Below are 12,542 nucleotides of genomic sequence, written 5' to 3' on the forward strand. Positions count from 1 at the left end.
CAGTTATGCCTTATGTGTAGCGAAAGTGAATTGGAAACCACAGTACATCTCTTCGCCGAATGTTCAAAATATAAGGAATTGATTCAAATAGCAGATCTCCAACACTTACAACATATATATGAAGATCCGGTTAGTACCTTGAATAGATTATTATAACAAAAAGATAATGGAAGAGAAAGTTGGTATAAACTCACGTATCTTATGTGGGAGTGGTGGAAAACTCGAAACAATCGCCATTTTAGAAATGCTTCGGCCGATTTAAACAGATGTTGGTGGTCGGCAAAAGAACAACTAAGGTATGTCACTGAACTTAATATCTCCTCCACTACTAACTCGGTGATGCAGATAAACAGTTGGTTTCCACCTCCCATGGGAAAATACAAGGTCAACTTTGATGGATCTTATAGAGGAAATCAAGCATCATGTGCTGCTTTAGCAAGAAACCACGAAGGGACGATGATTGGTACGAAATATGGAGCTTGGAACCTAGTTCGGCTCTTCATGCTGAAATGAAGGGTTTAGAATGTGGTTTGGAGCTAGCACAGGAACTAGGGTTACAAGATTTTATACTTGAAGGAGATTGTAGGGTTTCAATTGACCTAATCTCATGGGTAGAGATTGAGGCCCCGTGGAGACTCATCAGAGAAATCAACGGTTTAAGAGTGAGGGTAAATAGACAACAGCTGTCTCTCAGCTATTGCCCAAGAATCCAGAATGAAGACGCGCATTTACTGGAGACTTCGATTTACCCCCCTTAAGTTTAAATTATTACTATATTAGTACCTTCTACTGTTAACTATGTTATGTATAGACCCCAAAGTAACTGTATTGGTCTTTCTTTTTTCCTTTGGGTTTGTCTTATGTAACATTTCTGTTTGAATGTAAGGTTTACTAAAAAAAAAAAAAAAATAGTTACTCTATAGGCACCCAAGGTAGTTTAGTCTCTAAGCAGCCATATCTGTGGGCAGCCATATCTGTGGGCAGCCATAATACTATAACAAAAACAAAATTATTTTAGTTATTTTCTTTTTGGCCCCCTACTTTGTGACCAGCTTCTTTTCTGACCCCCTATTTTTTATAAATTTAAATTTAACCCTTATTTTCAAGTAAACGCCATAACTACCCTTCCCAATTTCAAAATAAAATATTAAAAAAAGAGATATTTCCACCTCACCTATTTTCAAGTAAATGCCATAACTACCCGGAAACTTTTCCCTTTTTTCTTAATATTTTTAATATTTTTTTTGATAGTTTTATTTTGAAATTCGGAAGGGTAGGCCGTAGGTATGACATTTACTTGAAAATAGATGCCAAAATTAAATTTATGAAAAATAGGGGGCCAAGAAGGAAACTGGTCACAAAGTAGGGGGCCAAAAAGGAAATAACTCATAATTTTATCATAATCAATGGACGGTTAGATCTATCAAGACTCTATAATTGCGACGAGATTGTAAACAGTTATTTTTGGGTACTTAATTGTATGGTTGAGGGTTTTCCAAGTAAGTTGTAGTATTTGCGAAAAAATATCCCTTATACCTTTTCTCCTAAGATAAAGGCGGACGTGAATGGTAATTATTCAATCAATTTTAATCCATACATACCCACCATTCGATCATTTTCCCATGATCCATCTTTCTCTCTCTATAAACCCTCCAAATTGCAGAGACCAGAAAAAGAATAGAGACTGAGTGAGTGATTTTCATCATTATCATCATCATCATCAGAAGAAGAAGAAGAAGAAGAAAGAATTGAAAAATGTCGTGGCAAACTTACGTCGACGAACATCTTATGTGTGACATTGACGGTCAGCATCTAACTGCTGCTGCTATTATGGGTCACGATGGTAGTGTTTGGGCTCAGAGTGCCTCCTTCCCTCAGGTTCAATCTCTCTCTCTCTCTAGATCGATCCATTGATGTAAGGTTGATAGATGGAAAAAATGGACATATTTGTTCATAAGATTATAATATAGGTTATTTAGGAATTTCTATTTAATTTGTGAAACCTAAAATGGCTTATTGAATTATCTATTTGCTGGGAAGTTAATGGTCATAATATAAATCTTTTATTGTATCGTATTCGCAGTTTAAGCCAGACGAGATCAACAGTATCATTAAAGATTTCGATGAACCTGGAACTCTTGCACCTACTGGTTTACACCTTGGTGGTGCTAAGTACATGGTAATTCAAGGAGAACCTGGAGCTGTAATTCGTGGAAAGAAGGTAACGGTTTTGTTGCTCGCTAATCATTTTTTTGTGGTTGTAGTACTGCATCTTTAGATATTAAATGTAAATTCTCTCTATACTTTTTTCGGTATTAACGTATTAAGGTCTTCAAATATGACCGATCGAGGATGAAATATGTGTGGGTGTGGTCTCAGGCCTTCCTTGAAACCCAAGTCGTCTGAGGCCTCTCTCGCCCCAAAAGCTACCTTAAGAGGTCACGCTTTACCTCATACTTATGAAATGACAACGACCTCGTCTCACAACCAATGTGGGATTACTCCAATCATCTTTCTCTTACACATTGAGACCTGGAAGATTATCTTCCTCCTCCTCCGCAACTGGGCCTAAAAGACTTTGATAAAACTGGGCTTTGAAAACATTTGTTGGTTAGTCTGGGCCCTCCGTTTCCTCCATTACATTGGATCTCTCTCAACCCAAAAGCTAGCTGAAGAGGTTAGGTTTTCCCTCACACTTATAAATTGATCGCTATCCCCTCCCACAACATATGTGTAAGTACTCTAACAACATGTTATGTCAATTAGCCTTCCATTAGTCTACTTGAGTTACTAATTTCGTCCGTTTTCCTTACATATATTATTATATATGATTCACAAATATTTTTTTCTTCTCTTCGGTAAATACTGCCACTTGAGTTCGAACTGAAATATGTTTTGAGATGCTACCATTTGAGCAGTGTTGCTCGTTCGTCGTTATATTATAACATAGTTATCCAGTCACCATTATAGATCGCATGTATACATATGGACATATGGTTCTACCTGGTGTAAAATAACGAAGAGTTGTGTAAGTTCTATATAAAGAGTACCTGGTTGCTCGATCTATGTTAACGAGAAGAGTGACCCAGGTTAGTCTACTCATAGCTCAACAAGTGTTCTACATTAGTTCAGGTTCCTTCCATGTGCATAGTGAGTAATTTCCTGTTGAATTATCTGTAAGCTTATAAGTTATGCTTTGATGTAATCCTAGTTGCATCTTCTATTGAGTTTTCGACATAAATAGTGCATATTATATCATGACAAGTACCATAAAGTTAACTCAATTGCTTTTTATTGAATCATAGTAGCGAGGGGGTCCCGACCTATAACTTATGTCAAATGAAGAATCAATTACAAACACATGCTGGGATTTCTTTCCTTTGATCCTATCATTAGATTAGATCTTGTTCTGCTTCATGTATGTACATATTAGACTATTCACACGTCCATGTCACTTTTGCTTTTTTTTTTCTTTTGATTAAAGAAACCCTGTTTATTGATTAGTATCACCTGATTCACCCAAACTATGTCTAAGACCATGATCTAAAAGGAAGATAATAGAATGTTTTTTCGACTGTATATTCACTATGATAAAAGAATTGTTGATCTCCAAATCGAAAGTGATGATCTTTTACTAGTAATGTGAATCGTGATTACACTAGTCAAATATTACCAAAACAAAATGATTCTTTATCTATTACTTTTCAATTTGGACAGGGATCAGGTGGAATCACCGTAAAGAAAACCGGTATGGCTTTAGTTTTCGGGATCTATGACGAACCAATGACCCCAGGGCAGTGCAATATGGTTGTGGAGAGGTTGGGTGATTACCTTGTTGAGCAGGGCATGTAATTGTTTGGTCTGGTATTTTGTTGTGTCAGTTAATATCTCCTTATTTTTCCATGAGATAGATGAACTGTTTTTTGTCCTGTTTTCTTTTCTTTGAACTCTTTTTGTATTGAGTCCCAGATTTTGGATCTTTTCCCTTTATTTTTCTGTTAAGTTAATGACAGTGAATTATTGAAGAAAATAACCTTTCGGGGAACGTTAATAGATTTGGTTTTGTTTACTATCTTCTCCTTGAGCTTTAATATATCTGTACTTACAAATATATGGATATGCCGAGATTGCTACTTCGATTATTTCTCATTCACCTCATTGTGCTCAATCTCATTTTTCGGTGAAAGTAAGAGTGTGTGTGTCTAGGACCAGTCTGGCCCACATCGCTTCGAAAAGCCTAGGTTATTGAAATGATGCCACTACCGTGGGGCTAGATTCGCTTTTAGGTTTAGAATTGGTGACATTATTAGAAACGATATTCTGAGTCTCTCGTGGAGTCCAATCAAAGATAATATAGCCCAGGCTTACTAATGGTTGGGTGGATGTGTATGGTATCAAACTCGAAGTTGACTCATCTGAAACTGTAAGTTCGGTTAACTTTATATTCTTTCATAACTATGGAGGAGTCGTCGGAACTTAGGTGATAAGTGTGACGCCAGTACCTTAGGGCATCGACGCGGTAAGGGTTGGAGTTGAACAATTCAGAGATAGCTTCTAATCAAAGATATGGCATATGTTTGTTGTGGGACTGGGTTGTAAGTGATAGATGATTTTGTACTATTTGTAGTAGATGTTAGAATTCCCAAAAGCATTTGTCAGTCCTCATTATAGTTTACCTGCTCACATTTGTTTTAACTTGGGGATTCTATTTCTTGAAGGAACTTCAAAATCAAAATTCTTTTGCAAGTTTATCTCTTTCTCTCAACCAAGAAATTACAAGTTGAAGTATGAAACATTTTATCCAGGTCCATGTACAGAATAGCAGTTGGGGTTGAATGATTTCATTCACTTAGAAAAGTAGACGGAAAAGCTTTAGAGGTTAAATATCATAATATGGATGGTAAGCTCTGTCTACTGGCACATGGAGGACCCCAAGTGATGGCATGAGACTGTGTCTCTTGCTACCCTCACAGCACTTACCCAGAGCCCAGAGAGAGAGAGAGAGAGAGAGAGAGAGAGAGGGAGAGACTTTTAGTTGGTAAAGGATGTTACCAACTGCTGGTCTTCACATAAATCGCCACTCTCTAAAATGGTCCAACATTTTTTTGGTTAGTATTGCCAACTGCCCTTAATAGGATAATTTGCAGCATCTCCCCTGCAAAACTCATTCTTAGAAATTCTAGGAGTCTTATAGAATGTTTTTTTTTAAACTCTCTTCGATGCAAAACTCAGGTTAGATTTTTAAGATGATATAGAGGTGATTGAACTAGAGTGTCTTCTTTTGATATTTCTAATTATGGAACTTATTCGTATTTGAATTTAAAGCTTTTAATATTCAAAGTAAAAATAGAAAGAAAATATCGACTAAGAGGATCATAATATCATAGGCAAATATAATACATCGGCCAAATATGAACCAAGTTCTCCACGCCAATTATCTCATCAAAAAAAAGTTTTCCACGCCAATTGGAGGCAAAGTGTTACCCCTTAAAACACCAAAAAAACAAAATCAATCGGTCACAACAACACGAAGCATTCTTCACATAAAATTTATATATTATTCTGCATTACAACTACAACTATATGAGTCAAAAGAACTAAGAACTGATTGTAAGACTAAAACTATAGGCGATAAAATTATCTAAATATCATCTAATTTAGCTAGCATGATTTTTATAAAAGAATGTTATAGTGGACATATAATTCACGATTCACTTCACGATTAAAAAGAAAAGTAGTTCCCAAGCCCAAATCAACCAACAAATGAACCAAACAAAATTTTTGGTTCAATAAAATCGATTTATCTTTCAACAAAAAAAAAATCGAAAATAAAAAGATCGATGTAATGCCATAAAAAGAAAAGGAGAATGTGGTCATTTCAATTGAACGAGGACGTGAAGGGCAATTGAGATTACTCAAAAATTTCAAGACCAACCCTTTATTTATTTATTTGTTCTCTCCACACAGAAGTTCGTGATTTCAACGCCACAATCAAAATTTCATTTATCAGAAACCAAACCCAAAAAACCAGAAGAAGAAGAAGAGTTAAAGATGTCTTGGCAATCTTACGTCGATGATCACCTTATGTGTGACATTGAAGGCCTTGGACAACATCTCACTTCTGCTGCAATTCTTGGCCATGATGGTACTGTTTGGGCTCAGAGTCCATCTTTCCCTCAGGTATAATCTCTATTTAGATCTGAAATAAATATATATATCTGGTTTTGGGTTATGGGTATTGATTGATTTTGCTTGGGTATTCAATATCTTTAGTGGGTTTTATATATTTTAGTTGGATCTAATGTTAATTTGGAAGATGATGATGATTGAATGATGAATTGAAATGCTCTGATTTAGCTAAACTTTTATACTTATTCATTCTTTACGATTTGATTAGATTGAATAGTAATCTGGGGTGGATCCCCTTTTTCTTATATTACTATTCAGTTGTGGCTAATTTGAACTGATCTGTTGGTTTTTTGTAATTTATGAGATTGATTCAATTTAGTAAGTTAATGCATCTTGATTACTGTTTTTGTTATAGAAACTAGGGCTTGCTTGTTGTTGGATTATTTATGGATTCATAGTTGTTAATTCGTTTATAATTGTAAATTGTTTGTAGCTTAAGCCTGAAGAAATAACTGGAATTATGCGTGACTTTGATGAACCCGGATCCCTTGCCCCAACCGGCTTGTACCTTGCTGGAACAAAGTACATGGTGATTCAAGGTGAACCAGGTGCTGTCATTCGAGGGAAGAAGGTGATAACTTCATTTTCGACTTCTTTCAGCTAAACAGTTCTCTTTTTGAGTTCAACAAAAAAAACAGTTCTCTTTTTATTGAGTAAAGTTCATTTATTCGGCAAATCCACATCACTCTCATCAATATTCAGCCTTAATAAAGAAATTTATGAGAAAAAAGATATATTTTCAAGATCTAGTTCTCCTATTTGAAAGAAAATAGCGTAGGCCAAGAGTATAAGCCTCTAAGGAAAACCAAAGACCACAACGACGTCTGGTATCTGACTGTCTGAGTCTCTATAAACAAGTATCCTCTCTATTGGTCAATTCCTGCTTCAGCCGGGGCTTGAGTCTTCTTATCTTAGGCCTAAGGTTTTAGTGTTGCTTAGTGATTCCATTTGCTATTAGAGTAGCCTATATAAACCAATACCGGAATCTTGGTTCCGCCCCTGAATACCAATCTCGGTTAGGTTTTTCTTATCGTCCATGTTTCCTGTTAGAGTAACATATCATATGTAAGCAAGCATCTCCCCTGAAGATATCAATCGTAGACCGAATTACCGCAGTATTTTTTTTTCTTATCGACTTCATTTCCTTTTAAAGTGACCTACATAAACCAGCACTGCCCTCTGAGTCTACCAATACTAGACCTATGTTTAGCTCTCGTTGGTGACTCCGTTTTGCTTTTCATTTTACAGGGCTCTGGTGGTGTTACCATCAAGAAGACTGGCCAGGCGTTGATATTTGGTGTGTATGATGAGCCGGTTACTCCAGGTCAATGCAACATCGTTGTTGAAAGGATTGGTGACTATCTTGTCGAACAGGGTATGTAGTGAATCGTATTTGGCGCATATTACTCTTTTCTCGGCTACTTTTTTGGCTTCCTGTCAGCGGAGTGCGTCTATCTATCTACCTTCATTTCTGTCATGGGTAGTGATGGTTTTTACAGTAAAATAATATATGGTTACATTATTTGTTTAAGAAAGCTCTTGTGTGGGGAACAATTATAAATATTTTGGTGAAAGTGGAAATGTTCTTAGATTTGGTGTTGTTGATGACGATTCTCTTCTTCCTTGTTTTGAATTTGTTTATGTAAAATCTCCATGATTGAAGTAAAGGGAGATTATTTTTTTCAAGTGAGTTAGCTTATCTGTTTATCAATTAATTTATGGTTTATATTTTCCCCCAACATTTTCCTCATTATTTTCAAATTCTCTCTCTTCTGGTCTCTTTAAAGCCGTTGGAATAAACAGTGTCTAGTATCCATCGTTTACTGCTAGGACTATTGAGCTATCTAATCCCGAGCACTTCACCTTTTGTTTCTCAGTGTCCATCCAGCTGAGAGCTTTTGGTGTTCATTTCCATCTCTGTATTTTATAGCTCTGGATATTCCCTCTGCCCTCACCATATTTTTCTCCAACCCAAACCGTCTTAGGTTTGGTTCGGTTAGCGTTCTTCAACCACAGGATTGTTGACGTCATGTGGTAGCTTTGTCTTGTCGACTGTTCGGGCTACTTTTTGTCTTATTTTTTAACTTAAAAACCTGCTGAAAATTCAACATGTGTTACTCTTTAAGTCTAAAATGTCAGTTGTCCTAAAAATGAAAAATCACCAACTTAACCAAAGACGTTCCAAGTTACTCCGTCGAGTTAGAGCAACTCCAAACTTAAGAAAGGAAGATCTCTGTTCTATATATTTAGCAATTATTGGTTAGTCAAAATTAGGAAATGCTTGTCAATTAATGAATAATATGACATGTGCAGTCTAAAATGTTCAAGACCACACCAGAGCGAGCCGGTGTTGTGTTTGTTTGGCTAATCATTTTTTATGTGGTTCCAATACTGCATCTTTAGATGTTAAATGTAAATTCTCTCTATACTTTTTTCGGTATTGAAATATTAAGCTCTTCAAAGATGATAGTACATTCACTATGCTATGAGTATTGTGCTCAACCAATTACCATCTAGGTTTTCCTAGGATGAAATATGTCTGGGTGTGGTCTCAGGCCTTCCTTGAAACCCAAGTGGTCTGAGGCCTCTCTTGCCCCAAAAAATACCTTAAGAGGTGACCCTTTACCTCACACTTATGAAGTGACCACCACCTCGTCTCACAACCAATGTGGGAATTGGGATTACTCCAATCATCTTTCGCTTACACATTGAGATCTACAAGATTATCTTCCTCCACAACTGGGCCTAAAAGACTTCGATAAAACTGGGCTTTGAAGACATTTGTTGGTTAGTCTTGGGCCTTCCTCTCCCCTAATTACCCTGGATCTCTCTCAACCCAATAGCTAGCTGAAGGGGTTAGGTTTTTCCTCACTTAAAAATTGATCGCTATCCCTCCCAACATATGTGGGACTGTGTCCATTAGTCTACGTGAGTTACTAGTTTAGTCCGTTTTCCTTTACATTTATATATGACTCACAACTATTTATTTCTTCTCTTCGGTAAATAAATACTGCCACTTGAGGTCGAACTGAAATATGTTTTGAGATGCTACCACTTGAGTAGAGTTGCTCGTTCGTCGTTATATTATAATATAGTTATCCGGGTACCATTATAGATAACATGTATACATATGGTTCTACCTGGTGTAAAATAACGAAAAGTTGTTTAAGTTCTTTATAAAGAGTACCTGGTTGCTCGATCTATGTTGACGAGAAGAGTGGCCCAGGTTAGTCTACTCATAGCTCCACAAGTGTTCTAGCTAGTTCAAGTCTCTAGTTATTTGCACTAATTAGTCAAATCCATCCAGACCCCCTAGTTACAAAGTCCAGGTTCCTTCCATGTGCATAGTGAGTTTCCTGTTGAGTTATCTGTAAGCTTACAAGTTATGCTTTGATGTAATCCTGTTGCATCTTCTATTGAGTTTTAGACACTAATAGCCCATATTATATCATGACAAGTACCATGAAGTTAATGTTGTTTCTCTGGTTATCAATCGATAAGTCTATTTTTCTCTGTCTTGGCTTGATTTAGACAGAGTTTCCTTTCTCTAACTTATAGAGAGATAAACTATTAAAGAATAGTGATTTATCAATATTCCTTCTTTCGGACTAACCGAGATAGATGTTTAATGTAGTCGAGGCAAGAATAAATTCTCTTTCCTTAAGACATTTTACACCCCCGTAACAGTACCAAACGTTAGGGTGTATGCCTTCGGGATACAACGACTTTCCTTTCAGAGTTTTAAGATGGTACTTCTTTATTCTGAAAGCGGACGAACCTTTGTAAGTATTATGAGCTCTTGGACTAATGCGGATGATCTTCTAGATGCTTCGGAAATTCAAACTTCACTCGAAAATTCTTTCTTCCTTTTCTAGATATTCTAGTCAAACCAGAACCTCTAGTAGTACTTCCTAATTAGATATTCTAGACAAACCAGAACCTCTAATTGTTAGAAGGGAAGAGAAGAAGAGAATTAATTGAATTGATGATCTTGTAGATGCTTCGAAAATTCAAACTTCACTAGAAACTTCTTTCTTCCTTTTCTAGATGTTCTAGTCAAACCAGAACCTCTAGAAGTACTTCCTAATTAGATATTCTAAACAAACCAGAACCTCTAATTGTTAGAAGGGAAGAGAAGAAGAGAATGAATTGAATTGATGAGAATTGGAATGGTTTTGGGTTGTTTATATAGGAATTGAATGGGTGCATGTGTCTGTTGGGTTAAAGAGACATATCTCTTCATTTTAATGACTTAAAACGAAGCCTGAAACAGTTATATAGTCGGTTGGGTTATCGACCGTCGGATCTGGGTTAAAATCTCGGAAAGAACGCCAGCCATAGATGGTGATGGACAAATCCCGAAATGAGCCTAACAGTTGATCAAATCAACGGCTAGATTAAAAGCTTGGAGTTGTCCCACCCCGTGCCCGACACGGGGTGAACGCTCGCCGTTGGATCTCGCTGATCCAACGCGCGAAGAGAAGTCCCAACGTTGTCCCGCTCATCATGACGCGCAACCGTTGGATCTTGTACAAATCCCGCGCATTAAACGCCATCCGTCCAGATTAGGACGTGCGTGCTTCGCTCAAACGACCCATGATCTAACTTGTCCCGTTTGACGTTTCAGACCTTAACTTAACCGATTTTTCATTCAAACTTTAAACTCGAATTTCTCATTCATCCGGAATCGGATTCGAGTAATTCTTTGCTCTAAATTGAAGAGCTCGATGAGACGAGCGCAATGGCGCATTCCGTTTCATAGTTTGACGAGTCGATTCGAGCCAAGAAACGGCTCCGACTCCAACAATCCCCCACATGAATGAAAATTTGAGGTTTACTATGATATATATACTATACTGACATACTGACACTAAAAGAGCTCATATGCAGAGTTTCGCTGCATCGGAAGAAGGTAGTCTTTCGACTTTGAATCTTTCCTAGTGAATAACTACAAGGTCTACAAGGACGGCAGTGAACTTATCATCTTGAACTGAGTCCTGGAAATTGTAAACCTGAATAGCTATCACACAGCTAATCCCTTACCTACTTAGGTTCTCGGTTGTGTTCATTTCGACCCTGAACAATCCCGAATTCATGTGTGCTTTAGAGAAGTCGGCCTAGACGACCTTCCCACGGAACCGGCATCAATTCACACACATATAGGTTATCCGTAATAAGGTATCCTGCTATACCTCACGTTAGAATCAAGTTCTAAGTTTTCGGATTCATTAAAAGCTTAATGCTTAGCTTCTCAATGCAGGCAACACTGTTGTCATCCTAGGAATGGGTAAGAGATAGAAGTCTCTTACAATGTTACTGTCGAGTCAGGATATAGCTTCAGTTGCCCTTTGAACCTAGATCGTGGGATCTCCAGTCATCTAGGTAGGGTTTCACCATGCCTTTACTCATTTACTTTAGGCGTTTTTGCCACATTCCCCTTGATGATGCAATTTCAACTCTCTTGTTCACCCTTGTTCTTTAAGGATCCGCCAGGTAACTTAGGATAATTTTAATTTATGCATTCCTTGAGAGCAATTGCTTTACGGTGCTAGTCTATTTATTTTGAATTCTCTAGACTTACCGTATTAGTGCCTACGCAACAACTACTTAGGTTTATTGCGTGCACTGGCTTCAATCACAAACAAATATCCTCCAGGAAGTTCACCTACTTCCTTTGCTTTCTCCAAAGCAATGTATCCATCAAGGCCTTTAGGATTACATTGTTGATCCAGCTATGCACGTCTGCCTCTGAGGATTTTGTGATATCGTAGCCCTTAGTGATTTTTCATATCCACTGTTAGACTTTGTATCTGAGATTCGAGTGTTGTCCACATATCTTCATTTTCCTTTATGATATGTACAACCAATTAATACGAGTTTGCTCAGATACCTACACAACAAAAAATATAGCCGTTAGGGACGGTAAAAAACTGTCCCAAGTATGTAAAAACCGTCCCCAATACTCTATCAGGGACGGTTTTTATCCGTCCCAGAAAGTGGCGTCCCAAATGGTATTTGGGATAGTTATGGGGACGGATAGCATCTGTCCCCTATAATATTTTTTGGGACGGCTTGTATCTGTCCCTATATAAAGGATTTTTAGGGACGGTCAATATCTGTCCCAAAAAATTTGATAGAATTCCCTCTCATTCTCACTTGGGACAATTAACATCTGTCGCTAAAGTTTGGCGGGATTTTTCTGGTACTTGTGTTTGGGACAGGGAACCGCCGTCCCTATAAATTTGGGGAGAAATTTATCTAGCTTGCATGCGGGAATTTCATTTAGAATAGATATTTTTAAATCGTAATTGCCTTAACCAGATAAAGACGTTTCCACTTAAAATGAGCTTAGA

At 37.3% G+C, this 12,542-nt stretch overlaps 2 protein-coding genes across 2 annotated transcripts; both read left to right on the top strand.

Moving 5' to 3' along the window:
• Nucleotides 1-1,416: 1,416 nt before the first annotated feature.
• Nucleotides 1,417-4,069, top strand: LOC147556668 (profilin-3). The gene is made up of 3 exons (XM_086657602.1): nt 1,417-1,878; nt 2,084-2,221; nt 3,718-4,069. The coding sequence occupies exons 1-3, from the start codon at nt 1,756-1,758 to the stop codon at nt 3,850-3,852; spliced, it is 396 nt and encodes a 131-aa protein (XP_086513728.1). The 5' UTR covers nt 1,417-1,755; the 3' UTR covers nt 3,853-4,069.
• Nucleotides 4,070-5,852: 1,783 nt separating this feature from the next.
• On the top strand, nt 5,853-7,875 carry LOC147556669 (profilin). The gene is made up of 3 exons (XM_086657600.1): nt 5,853-6,180; nt 6,623-6,760; nt 7,438-7,875. The coding sequence occupies exons 1-3, from the start codon at nt 6,052-6,054 to the stop codon at nt 7,570-7,572; spliced, it is 402 nt and encodes a 133-aa protein (XP_086513726.1). The 5' UTR covers nt 5,853-6,051; the 3' UTR covers nt 7,573-7,875.
• The last annotated feature ends 4,667 nt before the right edge of the window (nt 7,876-12,542 follow it).

The sequence above is a fragment of the Eschscholzia californica genome, unplaced genomic scaffold (genome assembly GCF_041429995.1).
Source record: "Eschscholzia californica isolate CP2 unplaced genomic scaffold, dmEscCali1.0.p SCAF_2, whole genome shotgun sequence".
In the NCBI taxonomy this organism is placed as follows: domain Eukaryota; kingdom Viridiplantae; phylum Streptophyta; class Magnoliopsida; order Ranunculales; family Papaveraceae; genus Eschscholzia; species Eschscholzia californica.

Excerpts from the sequence above, each read along its gene's own strand:
- LOC147556668 (XM_086657602.1), top strand. The coding sequence starts at position 1,756 with ATGTCGTGGCAAACTTACGTCGACGAACATCTTATGTGTGACATTGAC. Across the intron at positions 1,879-2,083 it reads AGAGTGCCTCCTTCCCTCAG|TTTAAGCCAGACGAGATCAA; the intron begins GTTCAATCTCTC and ends TCGTATTCGCAG. Across the intron at positions 2,222-3,717 it reads CTGTAATTCGTGGAAAGAAG|GGATCAGGTGGAATCACCGT; the intron begins GTAACGGTTTTG and ends CAATTTGGACAG.
- LOC147556669 (XM_086657600.1), top strand. The coding sequence starts at position 6,052 with ATGTCTTGGCAATCTTACGTCGATGATCACCTTATGTGTGACATTGAA. Across the intron at positions 6,181-6,622 it reads AGAGTCCATCTTTCCCTCAG|CTTAAGCCTGAAGAAATAAC; the intron begins GTATAATCTCTA and ends AATTGTTTGTAG. Across the intron at positions 6,761-7,437 it reads CTGTCATTCGAGGGAAGAAG|GGCTCTGGTGGTGTTACCAT; the intron begins GTGATAACTTCA and ends TTCATTTTACAG.